This window comes from Falco naumanni, chromosome 4 (assembly GCF_017639655.2).
Source record: "Falco naumanni isolate bFalNau1 chromosome 4, bFalNau1.pat, whole genome shotgun sequence".
Lineage (NCBI taxonomy): Eukaryota > Metazoa > Chordata > Aves > Falconiformes > Falconidae > Falco > Falco naumanni.
In genome coordinates, this window is record NC_054057.1 from 90,859,816 (window position 1) to 90,876,146 (window position 16,331).

The window sequence follows — 16,331 nt, forward strand, 5'->3', positions numbered from 1 at the left end:
TCCTTATAAGCACATTTCCCAAATATTATGGCAAATATTAAATTGATGAAGTTTTCTAAGTACATTTATTCCAAGCAAAGTCACAAAGTTCAAGACAACCCAAAACAGTCTCTGGAAAGTATAAAAACCTCTGTCTGCTTAATTTTAAAGTACTTTCTCAAAGGAGAAAAGTACACTCTCATCTGCATGGGGAAAAAAGCAGGTGACACTATGAGAGACAGGAGAGTGATGCTCCGCTCAGCCTTAAGTGGAATCCCTCAAGGAGAGTTATAAAACACACTGGAATTTCTAAATCCAGGAGTGACGTGCAAGCAGGGCTTCTTCTCCATCCATGTGGATAGTTTGTTTTTTTGGGATTTCACAGAAAAGAAAAGTAGTGTGAAGAAAACCATCCCTATTTCACTGCTAAGACAGCAATTTGTCAGGCAGACACAGACAGGCAGCACCTGGCAGGGCAGCCCACAGGAACCCTGAGGAGCAGGAGCACATCCTACCTCCCGCTCCGGCTTTGCCAGCGCCTCCGGCAGACAAGGGGCCGTTGCCGAAGGTGGTGAGGCTCTCGCGCCGTCCGGCCGGTCTCACATTGCCATAGTAACGGTTGACCAAAACTTGCCTGAGTGCCTCACCCTTGATTCAAAGAGGATAACAAAATCATGATGTGAGCTTAATGAATAAACAAACTACTAATATTCATTAGCAAGGAGACTGCTGTTATCATTAGCCTACTTTGCAGTGAGGGAGGGGTAACAGAAACCCTGGAGATTTGGAAAAATCCACTGAGCATCTCCTGATGTGCTGAGGCAGGCTGGGGCAATGGGGGGTCTCAGGGGGCTTCAAATAAGATTACGGGTTCCCAGCACCAGAACAGCTACTACTCAGTTTTTGTGTAAAGCTTTCTAGACAGATTTTATTCTCCAAGGGCTTGGGGTTGTTTTTTTAATTAAGATCTATTGTATCAGTCTTAAATGTAAAAAAGTTGCATCTGTACAGCACCGACACCAAATGAAGAGAAGGACTGGAGAAAGAGCAACATTACAAATGGGTTTGTGAGTGAGCCATTTCACCCACGTTACAGGGACATGCTCTTTTCTGCCCTCCATCAGCAACTGATGCGATCTGACCCTGTCAGCTGCTGAGCAGAAACCTGAGCAAACCCTGCTGCATCCCAGCTCTTTGTTCCCCGCGTCCCTGCTGGCAGCTGCCCGAGCCGCCCGGTCACGCCGGCAGTCAGCATCCGAGCACATGAGCCCGCGGACACTGTGGGGCACCGGTCCTCAGATAACCCCTGTGTCCTGGCCCCGGGGATAACAGCATCACGTCCCTGCACAGCACGCGCCGCTGCCGTCAGCGGGGACCGGGGAGACCGAGCCACCCCGGGCTGAACGCTAACCTGCGCTCCCTGGAGTCTTTACAGGAATTCCCAGTCATTTGGAGAGCTATACAAAAGCTGGCGGTACTGCCAGCAACGGGCAGACACGCAAACGCCACAGTTGGATTAACAGATTTTTATAAGGTCTTTGTGCAAAAAGGAGAACTGGTGATTATTTTGACTGGGAGCTACGGTTGTGCTAATGGCAGCATGCTGTGGGTACAGCAGTACCACCCTGAGACAGTGTTTGAGAGTGGGGAAGCAGGGGTTCTTCTGGGGATTAAAAAAAAAAGAAAGTAAAAAAAAATAAAATTTGATCTAGCCAAGAATAATTTCATGTTAAAAAACTGCCAAGATTAATTGAAGTATCCTGATCGCCATTCACAAAACAAGTGCTTGACACTGATTTTCAGTTGTATTTCAAATGAAATTAGGTGTCTGACTATAGATTTAAAACGTCATTAACCACGAGATTTAATACGTTAGCTGTCACACAAGTGAAGCTTTACTACTTAAACTTTCACAGGAGGCCTTTAAAACACTAATAAGTAAATGGAACAACATAAATGTGCATTAATTGGCTCATAAGAAACTCCAGCACGCTGCTTTTGGTACAACGCTGGCACTCACAACAGGTAGCTGAGAGAAATCCTTACACCCCAATGCACTGGAAAAACAAAAAACCCGTCTGGAAATTAACACTCCTTTACAGAATTTCAGCCCTCACTTCCCAAGGGAGAAGCCCAACACCTGCCTGCAGCCAGTCCGGGATGACTGCCGTGCCAAGGCTGGGGCTCACCCCAGGGCTCCCACCATCCACTTCTTGTCACTGCAATTTGGCAGATTAAAAATTGCGCCTGTAGATTATTAGCGTGAAAGCTGCAGCACAGGAGCTGCATTTTATGGAATCAGATGGGGACGGGGGAAGCAGCAGGGAGAAAAGATGTAAAATAAACACGAAGAGAGCCTTCCAGCCAGCTGCTTCCAGAAGGCCCCCAAAAAAAGAAAAAAGAAAAAAAAGGCAAGTTACTTTGGAAGCAATAGCAGAAGAAGAGAAGCACTTTTCCAAGGGGCATACGCTTCCTATCACCGCTTGGACCAAATAGTGAACATGTAGGAGAGGCATGAGACTCGATTCAGAAGCTCAAGCAAATTCTTATCCTAGAGAAGCTACTTTGACTGACAGCGACATGAGAGTGTTTGGTACATGATGTAGTGTTTTAACCATCTTTCTGCTCTCAGTCTGGCAGGTAAGGCAGCCTACATGACAGAACAAGGCCAAGCCAGACAAAAAAACCCCTTAACTACATCTTCCTTCTACATGTGTACCGATTAGAAAGGCAACTTGATACCCATGTAAGCCTTATGCCAAAGATGAAGTTTCAGTGGAGCTCTCACATTACCTTTCTCCTCTTCTGTTACACTAATTGGCAGTCCTCATATCTACTGGCATTTAAACCCAGTAATTTTTACTGCAAGGATAACAACACACATCCAGCCACAAGAACTGCTGTTCAGTAAACTCCACCTCCTCCTGAATTCAGAAGGATAACTGAAGCTCCTGGAGCCATCTCAAGACTTTCCCTCTGGCCCGCTGTGGAGCAGAAGGCAACTTCTATTCCACGATTGAAACCGCTGGGGTGAGTGGAGACACCTCAGCAGGGGCTGCTGCTCCGCGGACAGACCTGCAGCACCTCTGCTGCCTACAACAGGAGGCCTGTATCCAAAACAGGACAGAGGACCAGGGAAGACAAGTGTGGACACGAAGTGAGCATCTGCTGTTTCTGGTCTGACAGCGTGCTGACCCAGGGTTTCAGAGGTTTGGCAAAGCGTGTTCACCAGTATTTTGAATCCTAACCGGGAAGAAAAACTTTTGTTTCCTATAAAATTATTCAAACCCACTGTGTTAGTTAACAAGTATATGAGTATGTGATCAAAGTAGAGGGGAGAAAAAAAAAAAGTGGTATTTAAGAAATGTTATAATTAATTCAGCTGCAACACTTGGCTCCAGAACAGTTCTTTAACCATCATGTTACTGTTGTACACCACTTTGATGCGTACAGTATGCAAACAAATATCAGATGTTTGGCGGCAATAAGAAAAATCAAATATGCTACCTAGGAAAAAAAAAAAACCCAACAGCATTCGGTTTCATCTGCATTCACCATCAAGGTGAAGTAACAGTAAGTAGTATACAAACATTACCGTACACGTATCAGTAAAGCAGATGCAATACACAAGCTCAGTTTAAGTGATATCAAAAACCTGTTATAATATTTAAAACAGAGAATATTTAATGACATTTAAGAGTGAAGCAGTTGTAAGTTGCTGCTTTTCTGCTCCCAGCTACAAGAGCAGAAGACATTAAGAACTGTATTAATGACACAGATTTTGCAGCTTGGCTGTTTCCAAAGGGGGAGACGTGGCCAAACCAGGCAAGCTCCGCAAGCACCGATCAATCTCCCTTCACAAATGTGTGATCAGCACCAAAGGGGAGTGCTTTGAATGGGTGAATAGACTAGACCAGGCTCAGAGGTTTAATTCCAGGCAGCCAGGCACCTCTCCTTCCATTTAACACAAGAGGAGGTGCTCCAGCAACCCGTTTGGCTGATCGGTTTAGGTTTTCCAAGAGACCAACAGCAAGCAGTTAACCACAGAAGTTTCTTACATGACTTAACGCTTCACTGTTTAAAAGGAAAAGGTAGAGAATTTGGTCTGAACGTGCTTGACTGCTGTACGTACCCTTCTATGATCCTCCAGTTGCCTCTGTGGTAGACTTTGATCAAGCTCCTGCTGTGCACGCAGAAATTTCATTTTAAAGCAGAACAACACTAAAGAGACACTAACATCTTTGCACTCATGGAAAATATTAAGGGAAGTCACAGCTGGAAGCAAGGGGGGAGATGAGGAAGATCGACTGACAAGCTATCAAAACAGAACATCTGCCCTCAATTAGCTCTGGCAGTACTTCGCCAGCCTGCTCTGCCACCCTCCACAGACCACCATGGCATGCACGTATGCCAACACATTCTCAGGGATTTAAAGAAAACACACAGTCTGTCTAATTTTACGGTTACCAGTAACACAGAGGAGTTCAAGAATTCAAACCATGCATGCCCGTGCGTACATATACACAAATACACACACACATACAAACACCCCCTCCCACCATACGCACACTTCTGGAGGAAGTGTAGGTACTCATCGTATCTGAGCGTGGTCAGTGAAGCTCGTTTGAGACTGCGGAGGGCCTCTGACAAAACCTCTGGGATTTCTGTTCCAGTGCTGTGGGTTTCAGTGGGGTTTCACAGAATAAAGTCCCTTGGAACATGCGCGTTTCCAGATCAAATCTCTCTTATTTCAGATATTAATTTTCAGGAATGGAACTTCCACTTTGTAAACCCAAAGTACGTTGAGTTTTTGCTGCTTTAAAGCATTCTGAAATTGCGTAGGATGGACCACTCCACGCAGGGACCCCACCTTAATCCAGAAGCCATCTCCCAAACATCTCAAAGTCATTCTGTGACCACTCAGTTTGTTTACATTTACACACTATTCCACAACAACTACAAATACAAAGGTCTAAACCATCACATTTTTTCTCTTCATGATTTCAAAACGTATTTTTAAACCTTATTATTTGTATAGCTCAGAGAATCAACACTGTCCCAGATTTAGACTTCCATGTTCTTTCACCTAGATTTGCACTGATACAGCACCCAGTTGTACAAGCTACCAATGCCACCTCTGGATGTCCCATTAATTTCAGAAGAATTTGAGACTTCATAAATTCTTATGTCTTCATTTTGGCAAATAACCTGTCTTATGCCAACTGACATTGGGGTATCTCATAAAGGAAACGTGCCTACATAGCCAATTCACTACAGAGCTAGTAACCTGGGAGGTGTGAAGTGACCATTAGCTGTTTCACTGTGGCATTTTAAATGGGACACCCAGTTGCTCTGCAATTATGAGGCTTCCACTAACAACTTGTGACACCTCCCTTTCCTTATCAAAGTTTTTAAGTATGTAAAACAAAGGGAAACCCAAATCCTGTATTAGGAGCCAGAGAACCGAAGTCTCATTTTGCTAATGCAGGGGGATTTGAGAGAAGACTTTTCACAGAACCTCCCTTAAAAGCCTAAGGGAAATGGCTGAAAGCAACAAAGCTTTGAGACTGGTTTACATGGGTTTGGGTTTTGGTTTTGTTTGGGGTTTTTTGTTTGTTTGTTTTTTATACACATTTTCAGACTGTCACACTGATGCTGTATTGGATTAAACCACTTCAACAAATCTACTTATGTTTCACCATCTAACACCACGCAGGAACACACATTTCACAGGTTTGGTTTTGTTCTTTTTTTTACCAACAAGACACTCCACCAGGACTACTTAAAAACACCAATATTTGTCTGTTGTACAAATATAGGTGGGTGACACACCTCTACAGAGCTTTCCGTTTCTGCAGGTTGCGGCAGCTAGTTGAAAGTAAAATGCAGAAAAATTAGTCATTCTTCAAGAATCTTTCATCCCAACAGACATCTAGTGGTCAACGCTTAGGGGAAGGGAGCTAGCACAGCACTTGAGCAGAATCATCACAAACCAATTATAGCCATAATTACTGTTTACACCCACCCACCCAGCTCCTAAAACAGCTACATTTTGAAAATTTAGCAGGTATCCTTTGAACATCCCAAACTACTTTGCATGAACACAGAGACACAAGCAAAAAGCTTCAGTCGCAGGTACACACAGGTCTGCGATGCAGAAACGCACTTTTGGGCAGCCCGCTCGGACCGCGCACCCGGGACCTGCCAGCCGCTGGGGGCGAGGGCAGCACGCCCATCCCCAGCAGCGAGGAGGAGGAGGAGGAGGAAGCGGGGGCTGCATGGCACAGAAAGGCAGCAGCCTTACACTGTTAATTTAAAAAAAAATTTGCTTTCAGTGGATTTGCATCTGTATACATACTTTTCTTGAGATAAAAGGTATGTGATACAGCACCATACACAAGCAATGAAGTAAGAGGCTTAACGGTCACAGCTGATCATCACATTGAAACAGATGAAGATGAGCAACTTTTATCTAGTAGAGCTTAGACATACAACAGAGACCTAAACATTCAAATGAAACTGCCTACTTAATCGTGGGGAAATTGATTTAGCTTCTCAGGAACAGACACTAAGAAGTAAGACTACAACAACACAGAAATACCAAACGAAGTCAGCCACCACGTGTCCGTGTCTGCCCAGGGGCCACACGAACCAGACAGACAAATCAAGCATAGGCTGGGGGAGCTGCCGTGGTACTGCAACCTATATCTGCTGCAGCCTAGGAAATGCACAGCCAAGGGAGGGGAAGGCCACGAAATCCAGAAGTCAGCACACGGAGAGACTGTGCTTCCCAGGAAGGTGGCAGAGGAGCGGGCTCTCCCCATGGCGCTCCGTGGGCAGGGGCTCCTTGGCCAGGAAGGACCCTTCTCCGTTCTTCTCCTAATGGACCTTCATCCTGGCTAGTTCACACGGCCTTTGGTACACCATTTCCTTGCATTGTCAACCACTCTTGGAAACTTCTCAAGCATGCAAACCATTTCTCTCCTGGTCAGTTCGAAGCAGGGAGTATTTAAGCCTGAGGGCCAAAACTGAACAGGAAGAATCTCATCTATGCAGAGGAACACACAGTTCCTGCGCAGCCCGCTTTGTACACCCGTGCTGCGTGTAGCTGGACACTGGAAACGCCGTATCAAGTCATTAGGGAGTCTGGGCACATTGTTCTGATTGCAGACACCGTCTGCACAACTTGCTTCAGAGCACAGCAGAAAACTCCTCCTTTCTGAAGTAGTCAACAGCAGCAAGGAAATTGTGTGTATTCCCCTGTAAGGGAGATTAGGTCCCTTCCTTCCAGGGGAGGGGAGGCTGAAGCTGGCAGGTCAGGTGGACGTGACTGCCACAAGATAATGCACTACACTTCAGATTCCAAACGAAAGCTTCCTTATTCCCGGGCTTTATACCACGACCCCATTTTAATGAAACATACGTGTACATTTCGAGGCTGTAAACCAGCACAGATGAAGAATCAGCATGAAATTAGTTTGATCTTTCCAATTTAATTGGAAGAGAAAAAAGTACATACTCTTAACTAGCAAATTCCTGTGCCTTCCCACTGTAGCACAGACAGCATGTTAGAACCAGCCCCAGAAACACATCTGCAAGCAAAAGCTACTGCCCTTGGCAATGCTCGGATGGATCATTCCAAGTAAGCACAGCCTTAAGCAATCTTTCTGTAAGAATATAAACTCCAAATACTGAAATTATTATTCTTTCAATCAAACCGGGTTAAACTAGCAAAGAATTACTGAGCTATAGCTACTGTGCTACACTTTGCACTATCCTGTGTGCTGCAGTGGCAAAGTACCAGCTTATGCTTTACAAGAAGGATTGCATGGGGCAGGAGAGCAGACTGATGTTGCCATTTCACTAGATTTCATGGGCCTCCATAGATGCCAGCTCTCCACCTAGGAGAGAAGTTATCGTTTGGGGGGCAAGGGCAAGTCTGTGGAATACCAAACAGTGGCCAGGTGAGTGCCATGGACACAGTGGCCAGCTTTTCAACTGGAATGTAGCGGGTGGCAGGGCCAGAGAAGAGTACTTCATCTTTAGTTCTTGCTAGCAGTAGCTAAAATTCCTTTCAACTTGCTGTGCACGAAACCCCTCTTCCTCTGAAGTTTCCATTCCTGCAAGGCTGGCAAATAAACCACTCACCACCAGCCATTAACAGGAAAAATTACAATTTCTTTGACCTGTTGGTGACCGTAATGCTTCTAGCATCCATTTCCCCAACACAGACTACGTGTGTTTCCCAGAATGGTCTTTATCTGACTCAACAGGGATGTATCCACCTCAAAAACCACCAAAGCAAGTGACAGCTCAAGTGTGAACTCACTACACCTCAACTTCTGAGATACGGAAGAGGCTCCAGTCCTTTTCCTTTATGGTTTTGAGGAAGGTGTGAAAGTTTTATTTTCATTTGCTTTCAAAATAACAATCAAGATGAAAGTTGTCTAATCCTGTCTTTCATGAAGAAGTCAAACAAGTAGCAATGTGGATAAAAAAAAAAAGTGGAAATGGTTTGAGGAAATGCAGAAAGATTTTCATTGAGGTTTAAAGCCTCAGGATTGCTTTTCTCAATAGTTTTTTTAAACTCAACTATGTAGTAAACATCCCAAACACTGAGAGCTTAAAAAGCTTGAAATGCATTTAAAAGGCTGGTGGAGATTCCAGTTCACAGACTGGGTCTGCTCCAGGCAGTGGTTTCAGCAAAACAGGATGGAAAACACCTCATATTGTGATGTTACAAATGGGTGGGAAATCATCTTATCAGAGACACCTGCGTTTTTGTGTGAGCGCACACACACACACACACGAACACTTTCAAAACCTGATCCCTTCCTCTTCAACCTCACCAAACCCGGGAATTTTGACAAAATAATAGACAAAGCAGCAAAAGCACAAAGCTCCTCCGCTTCAGGCCACCTCCGAGTTCAAAGCATCAAGAGGTGACAAGCCTCAAACTGCTTAACCTCCACTGCCTGGTGCCATTTCCAACCTACCACACACCTCCTTTAGGTCTTTCTCCAAACGTCCCTCTAAATCAGATAGGAAGGTGACTAGCTGGCGCAAAGCAACAGCGAACTGAGACCTGTCCTGGGAGCTCTTTGAGACCAACACTGAGCACTCTGAAGGAGCTTAGTCAGTTTACTAGGTTTGGCTCCGCAGAGAAGCGACGGCAAGAAGCGAGATGTCCTGTGCTGTGCAGAAAGTCGGGTTCAACTACTGAGCAGTCCCTTCTGGTCCTGAAATCTGTGAATTCAGGAACCAACCCAACTCCGTGCATATGGCATCTAATTATCGGGGTGTGGGGGGGGAGAGATTTGGCATAGAGGAAATAAAAAGGGGAAAAACACAACTATGGAGTCAGTCAGCCAAATACTACATTTAGCTTTTGATAGCTAGGCTGTGTGTCCAAATGCAAAAAACTCGAGTGAACATCTCAGATACACCTTATCCTGAAGCCACTGCGCTCTGCCTCGGCCCTTGCATTGCCGTCTCCCGTATCAGCTGGAGTTCCAGCGGGAATGGCTGTTTGGACAGAGTGCTGGAAGTCTCCTTCCACTTCTTCCTCGCTTTTCTGAATTTCTCATCTTTTCCCTTTGAAATACATGCAGTGTAGCTCTTACTTGAAAGGCACACAGCAAAAGCACCATCTAGGCTGATTCATGACAACAGAGCAGAGCATGAATTACGCTGCTGTCCTTCAGAACTCCTCAATAACACCAGAAAACTCCACGCAGGTTACCTGCTTGCCAAGTCTCCTTTGTAAGGCCAGTACCTTGCAGAACTGAGACAAAATTCAGATAAGAAATTTCTAGCTCCTGCAGATGGTATCTAGGTGTTTGCCAAACACGCATTTGACTGGCTCTGGGTAAGTTTGAGGGCAGAGGGGAATAATTAAGAATCAAAAGCAGCACCAAAGCACTTTGACAGACTCACCACGTCACAGTTCACCATTGTACCAGACCTGCAAAGTTACCACGTGGTGCTTTTTTTGCTGATGTAGGATCTCACATCTACATAAATTAAGAGGTGGTGGGAGATGTGGAGCAGCATCTTGTCCTGGCACAGGTCCTCCGAGCCCTACAGCTCTCCCAATCCTCACAGAAGACATCTGGGATTTACGAGGGGCAGAGGCAGCCCCTGCCTCCCACCGGCATGTGATGGATCAGCAACCACACGCTTACACCCCCTTGCCTTGCCACTGCAGCACGTACTCAGGTCAGGGACATGGCTAGATGTTTATTTCTCTGCCCGCCCGCCCCCCCCCCCCCCCCCCCCCCCCCGCCCCTTTATCTCAGAATTTGCAGAGACGCTGTGCACTGCCAGACGATGAGGTGGGAAATTTGGCATAAGGGCTGCCAGTGCCTGCACTAAAAGGTCACAGAGATCTGCCTACAGGAATGCCTTCTCCCATTTTCCAGAGTTTTCAGTTGAGAAAGCATGTTTTACTTGGGCTGGGGCTTTCCTGGAGTTAAGAGACCTCAGTCTCTGATATGCCACTGACTTTCAATGGGTGTACAATCACTTGCTCCTCTTTAAATCCTGAAGCTTGCAGGCTTTTTCTTAAAATAACTCAATATAGTAAGAACTAACTTCACTATATATTTTAGATTAGCAGTTTTAATTAAATAGTAAAATGGTATAAACTATTTTTTTTGGTTATAAATAACTACAAGAAATGTTCCAGTCTCCTTTTCCAAAGAGCTCACCAGTTCCAGTTTGTTCAATAAAAACGGTCCAAAGATTGCAGGATTTCTGAAGGAAAAAAATACAAGGCAGCCCACAAAAATTTATGAGAGCCTGCATTTCCTCTGCTTGAGACATAACAAGTGAAGCACTGTCTAAGTGCAAAATACACAAGAGAAATGACTATGGAGTAAGCTCTCTCTACAAGGAAAATAATTTTTAAGTGCATCTCTCCAGCACTTAAGAGGTTAATGATTTTTCCAACTCCAATTAGAAGATGCATAAAATAGCACACATTTTGCACCTTACTCCGCCATCATAGTTCTAGTTTATCATTGATAAAGAACACTTAGAAGGTTAATTCAGTCAGCCCCTTTGAACCAGGATTTTCAGTTCCCTTTTCACCTACTTGAAACATCAAGACTAAAGTGAAGCAGTGGAAAAAAAAAAAAACCAACCCCAAAACCTATGTTGAGTGTGTCTGCAGGTGTATTTTGCTGGATACCATTTTATCAGCTGCATAAAGAAGTGTCATTACTGAATAGAATTAAAAAAAACAACCCAACAACAAAGAACCCCCAAGGTTTTACTTAAATCAGTTTTTAAACTTCAGATCCTAAAAAAGACTACATAATTACCAGGGAAACGCTGGGTGCCTACTGAGTTTTTCTGGATTTCGTTGTTTTAGTATTTGCCAGCCCTTGCCCCAGCCCTGCAGGGGTGGGGGGGAAGCAGCAGAGCCCCCCTTTTTCACCTGGAAAAATCAAACACAGATCCCAGAGCCTGGGAGCGGGTCAGGGGAAGCGGCAGCAGCCCCACAGCTACCGGCGCGGGCTCGGGGCCGCCGGCCCGCGGGGACTGTAAACATCTCCGCTGCGTTTATTGGCAATTACCGCTGAAGGTCACACATCAGCAGCGGGCCTAAATTCCAGGAAAAAAAGCTGTTCTTATGTAACTGCTGCCTGAATGTTGGCAGGTGCCCAGCGGAGCAGCTCGCTGCAATGTGGCTGGGAGGGGGGGAAGGAAAAAAAAAAAAAAAAAAAAAGAGGGGGGGGGGGGGGGGGGGAAAGTAGGACATCTCCCAGGCACATTCAGCATCCTGAGCATGCCACCTGCAGGTCAGCACCAACACTTCTCTCTCCTTTTTAGTCCATAAAATATTAATGTGCTTCTCTAGGATGTATGCACTTCAGTGCCCAAGACTCACGCTGCAGGTGGAAACTGGGCCACGGTGTCCCCAGACGCTGACCCGGACTGGGGAGAGCGGATGGGAATGTCGCGCTGCAAATAGCAGTGCCTCGATGGGGAGGGAGCTGTGCTGCCGAGGCTGCCCTGGACCACAGGGAACCCACGGTGGAGATCACCACCTCAACTGGAGTTGTGAAACACTGCAAAAATCTGCATTTGTATCATGCCTGGACTTTGTAGCGGGTTGAGGATTGAATTAAAAGTAAATTGAGCTGTTGTGTCTAATTACAACCAGGGTTTTGTTATCACTGTTGTGCAGAGATTCACGCTTGATGGCACTCGAGAAAAATTTACCTTGGCCCTGAACCTCTTCTCCAGGAGACCAGCATAGTCAACAGGTCCATCAAGAGCAGGATTCCAGCAGTTCCAGCCCAGCAAGGAGTTGATCAAAAGAGACTCAGCCCGAGGGCTTTTATAGACAACAGGCCAGTGCCCTGCCGTGGGGATTTCTACTGTCCTTATTACTCCAGACACCTGCACAGAGGCAATGTTAAGACCACTCTACCTAGCTCTGCAGCTCGAGTCAGAACGTTTCAGTTCCTTATGTCCACCTGATGGTCCGGAGCCAGAGAAACAGGAGAGAAACCCCGATGTAAACCAAAAAGACAGGCTCTGAGGACCCAGCTCCCCAAGATCAGGACAAAACCAACACAACCATGCTGCAAGCAAGGTGTGAAATGGTTTCCGATGGTTTTGGTTTTCTATCAAAACAACTTGTGCTTTTCATCCATCTTTCAAGATGCCTTTTCTGCCCTTTATTTTAACACCAGTCTTACGCAGCCCCTATCCCAAAGGTCTGTGCACTTCTCCAAGTTTACAGGAACCTGAATGTTTTGGAAATGCTGCAAGATGACTCTCAGTATATGCGAATTTATGTCCCCAGAAAAAAAACCTTTCACAGGAATCATGCCACAACAGCGGATGCTGCAGAGTTGAAAAAACTCATACAAGAACTTTAAGATGTTATCGCCATACTTCTGCTACACCAGACCTCGGTCCTCAGACTAGAGTAACAGATGTTGGAAACAAACACCACACTCTTCTCCTGGGAAAACTCCAGTTCCTTCCTGTCCCTCTTTCCCCACAAAAAGGGAATTCCAGATAAACTCCTCAACAGAAAGCACGTGAAGTAGGCCAACAGCATTAAACCATACTACCCGTCTCCTTGCCTTCCCCAACGCCTCTCCCACGCTGCAGCCGCTCCAGCCACCCCGGCTCAGCCCGGCATTTGCAGGGGCTGCTGCCGACCTTGTGCTCAGGTCGCAGTTCACCATCCTTCCTGTTCGGCGGGGGATTTCCTACCACCGAGGTGAATTCCAGCATTATTCACCCACTGAGACAGGCACTCCCTTTCTTCACTCACAAAAACGTTAAGGGGGACTGCAATGCCAATTTTCCACCACGACTTTCAGTAACAAACGCATGGACCTCCTGGCATTTTTAGTACCTTTTTGTATTTTGGACCCACCGCTCACTGGAATTACCCTGCAGTAAACAACTAAGACATACAAATCAACCTATGCCTACAGTCACAAATACTATGAAATCATGTCATTAAACTGTTACTTTAATAGAGTTTTTCCCTGAGGGAATACAGAGCATTTCAGCCGATCAGAAAAACTAAGGTATGCACAGTTCAACAGAATAGGAAGTTAATAATTTCACTAATAATGAAGGTTTCTGTATTCTTTGCCCTAAATGTTTACAATTTCCAGAGTTGACAAGGGAAAAAAAAACCCCAGGATTTCCTTTGAGACTTGTCAGTGGTTCAAGCCCTGTCCGAATCCCTTTCTGTAAGCAGCCAGCAGTGCTCGTTGCCGATGGTTATAAACACACCTGCTTCCTCCCCGCAGTTGCTCCATTGAGGAGCAATAAAGTTCCTCCTTTGCAGCCTCCAGACCAAATCCTAAATTGCTCTGCATGCTCTGGCTGATTTATTGCAGGTAAAGACAGGACACTATAGCCAGAAACTGAAGGGGAAAGAGTTCTGTATTATGACTTAATTTGCAATTAAACAATTCAAGTTTCTGTCTGAAGTCTCTCCAAGATACAATTACACATATACGTGCTATTCTGGGAAGCTGCAGCACCACAATCTAAGGGGTCCAGTGCCCAATGGAAATGTTCATGTGCTACAGATTAGCTTCTCAAAAGGCACCTCAAATAAGAGGAACAAAATCCTGCTTTATAAAAAACAGAAAAATAACTACAGCAGAGGTTAGACACAACAGCACCTCTGCAATGATGTAACACCAGAAGTTGGGTGTGAAGCTTGTACTTGCACCTGGGATGTCTCCTACTAGCACAGGTTGGAGGTGACGACAGTAAATGGACCTGTGCCACACACAACGCCGTCCTTTGGTCCAAACCCCAATGCCTACCCTCCACAACCCACCCAACAGCTGTCTCCCGCACATGGGAACGGGAAGGGCACACAGAGAACTTCCACCGACAGACAAAAGGGTGATGCTCTAGGAAGCCCCAGATGAGGATTTTCTGATAAAGAGAGCTTTTCCTTGAAGCTGAAACTGGTGATAGAAGACCCGTAAAATTTTGCTTAGGAAAGGTACCTCAGACACTGGCTGGACCTTCTGCTCCAGCCTGGAGAGGGGACCACAGTGCACACCGGGGCGATGGTGATGGCACTGACGAGCAGGGCACATCAGGGCCTGAGCACCCCAACCAAAAGCCAGGTTAAAAAACAACCAAAAAAGCCACAATTCCAGTTTGCTCTTGCGAGGAATTCTGCTCCTTCCCTCCCCTAAAAGCCCTGCTGAACAGAAAAGGCCCTCCAACGCAGCCCTGGGCTACGTGTACACTTTTTGGTCTACTTTTGTGACAAACAGTTTGGATTTCAAATCCGGTTCAACAGGCAAGGTCCCCCAATACTATTTCGTTTTCAGAATGAAGTTTACCCAGTGAATTCAACTGAACAATATCAAAATTAACAGGCTCTACAGAAAGCCATTTATGGCATACTTTGTTACCTACTCTATCAAATCAACAGCAAGATCATTTTAAGCCTTCTAAGTGGTTGAATTTTGTTCCAAATAAAAGGTTGGCTTGGAGGAGAATGCAGGAAACAAAGCACAGAAAGGAAAATATTTCTTTTCTTTTTTTCCCCTAGTAATTCAGTAAAATAAGGTGCTAGTCAATCACTTTCTCAGTATTATACATTTATGCAAAAAGAATCTCAATTTTAGCACCCACACATGGGGTTTTTTTGAGCTGGATGAGGAAGTTGCAGCAGCAGAGACAGCTCAGCTCTTTCCCTCCACCCCGTGCACCAATGCCCAAACCAGACGTGCTACTTTTAAAAGTCCTTAGAAAGCTTAATTTCAGTTAAACTGAAAGTTCTCACTCAAATATGGCTTTTCCACCCGTAAAACAGCTACATACAGCATAAACACATCCCGGGCTGTCGCGCTGCCAACTGAAGGCATGTTTTTTGATGGTAGGAAGCTTTTCACACCGAAATAGCTTCAGAAGTCAGTAATTTTCATAGGGTTACACCACACCGCTTTCACAACACATCCGAACGTTTTACGTGGCTTTAAACACCTAACCTGACAAAGAAGCAACAGGAAGGACAGCGAGATGCTTTGATGAATTGCATGACTGTCACCTTTTTCGGTAAAAAACAGCACTAGGGATAATGCCCAAGGACGCAGCCCTGCCTGCAGCCCACTGTGCTGTGCCCTGGGACATGAGTACCGGCTCTCGATGGTCAGCAGGAGGAGACACCTCACTCAGGGTCTTCTCCAGCTGCCTTTTGGCATGTTGTTCCAACTTCTGCACCAACACCATCAAACCTCAGTATTTCGTTTTCCAAACAAAGAGCTTGTTCGCTGATGACATGGTAATTGGGGCTGAGTGCTAAACGCTGATGTTTTAATGGTGCTTGCAGGAGTTGATCCTTCAGAGGTGCTCAGATCTGGTCCTAAACTTCATGGGATCTACTATGGCACCAGATGACTGCAGGCAGCCAGGAATTGTAACTGCATTCGGACTAATACCCCGAGTAATGACATACGGAATTAGTTATGGTAACTACTCCCAACGTAGACACAACAGCAGACTGAAAACTCAACTATTTCACTGACACAGGCATACAAATTGGAAAGCTCAGTACTGAAGAGACAACAGGACAGACCACAGGGCTACTCATAAAACAAACACCATAGAAACAACACTGTAGAAAATAAATAAAATTAAAACCTCAGCATTATCCAATTCAATGGTAATCTGCCAGAAGAGAAAGAAGGGGAAGAATTGAAAGCAAGCATTAGTAAGAGAAATTACAAATCAATTTCATGTTAGGATCTTATAAATCATTTAACACTTTAATGCTGCAATCCAACATCGTATTTTATAGTGGGCATGAGTAACATTTGCAAGCAGCGGGATGCGGTGGGTTA

General features: G+C 45.4%; 1 protein-coding gene across 18 annotated transcripts in view; it reads right to left on the minus strand.

Moving 5' to 3' along the window:
* ITPR1 (inositol 1,4,5-trisphosphate receptor type 1) overlaps positions 1-16,331 on the minus strand; it is a 183,012-nt gene that overhangs the window by 62,092 nt on the left and 104,589 nt on the right. For 10 of the 18 annotated variants that reach the window (XM_040592299.1, XM_040592305.1, XM_040592307.1 and 7 more), the window contains 4 exons: positions 16,132-16,158; positions 5,812-5,847; positions 4,112-4,162; positions 495-627 (listed from right to left, as the gene is read on the minus strand). In XM_040592299.1, the coding sequence (XP_040448233.1) occupies positions 495-627; positions 4,112-4,162; positions 5,812-5,847; positions 16,132-16,158 (247 nt within the window). The remainder of the gene's footprint in view (positions 1-494; positions 628-4,111; positions 4,163-5,811; positions 5,848-16,131; positions 16,159-16,331) is intronic. The other 8 variants (XM_040592309.1, XM_040592308.1, XM_040592294.1 and 5 more) reach the window with 2 other exon arrangements.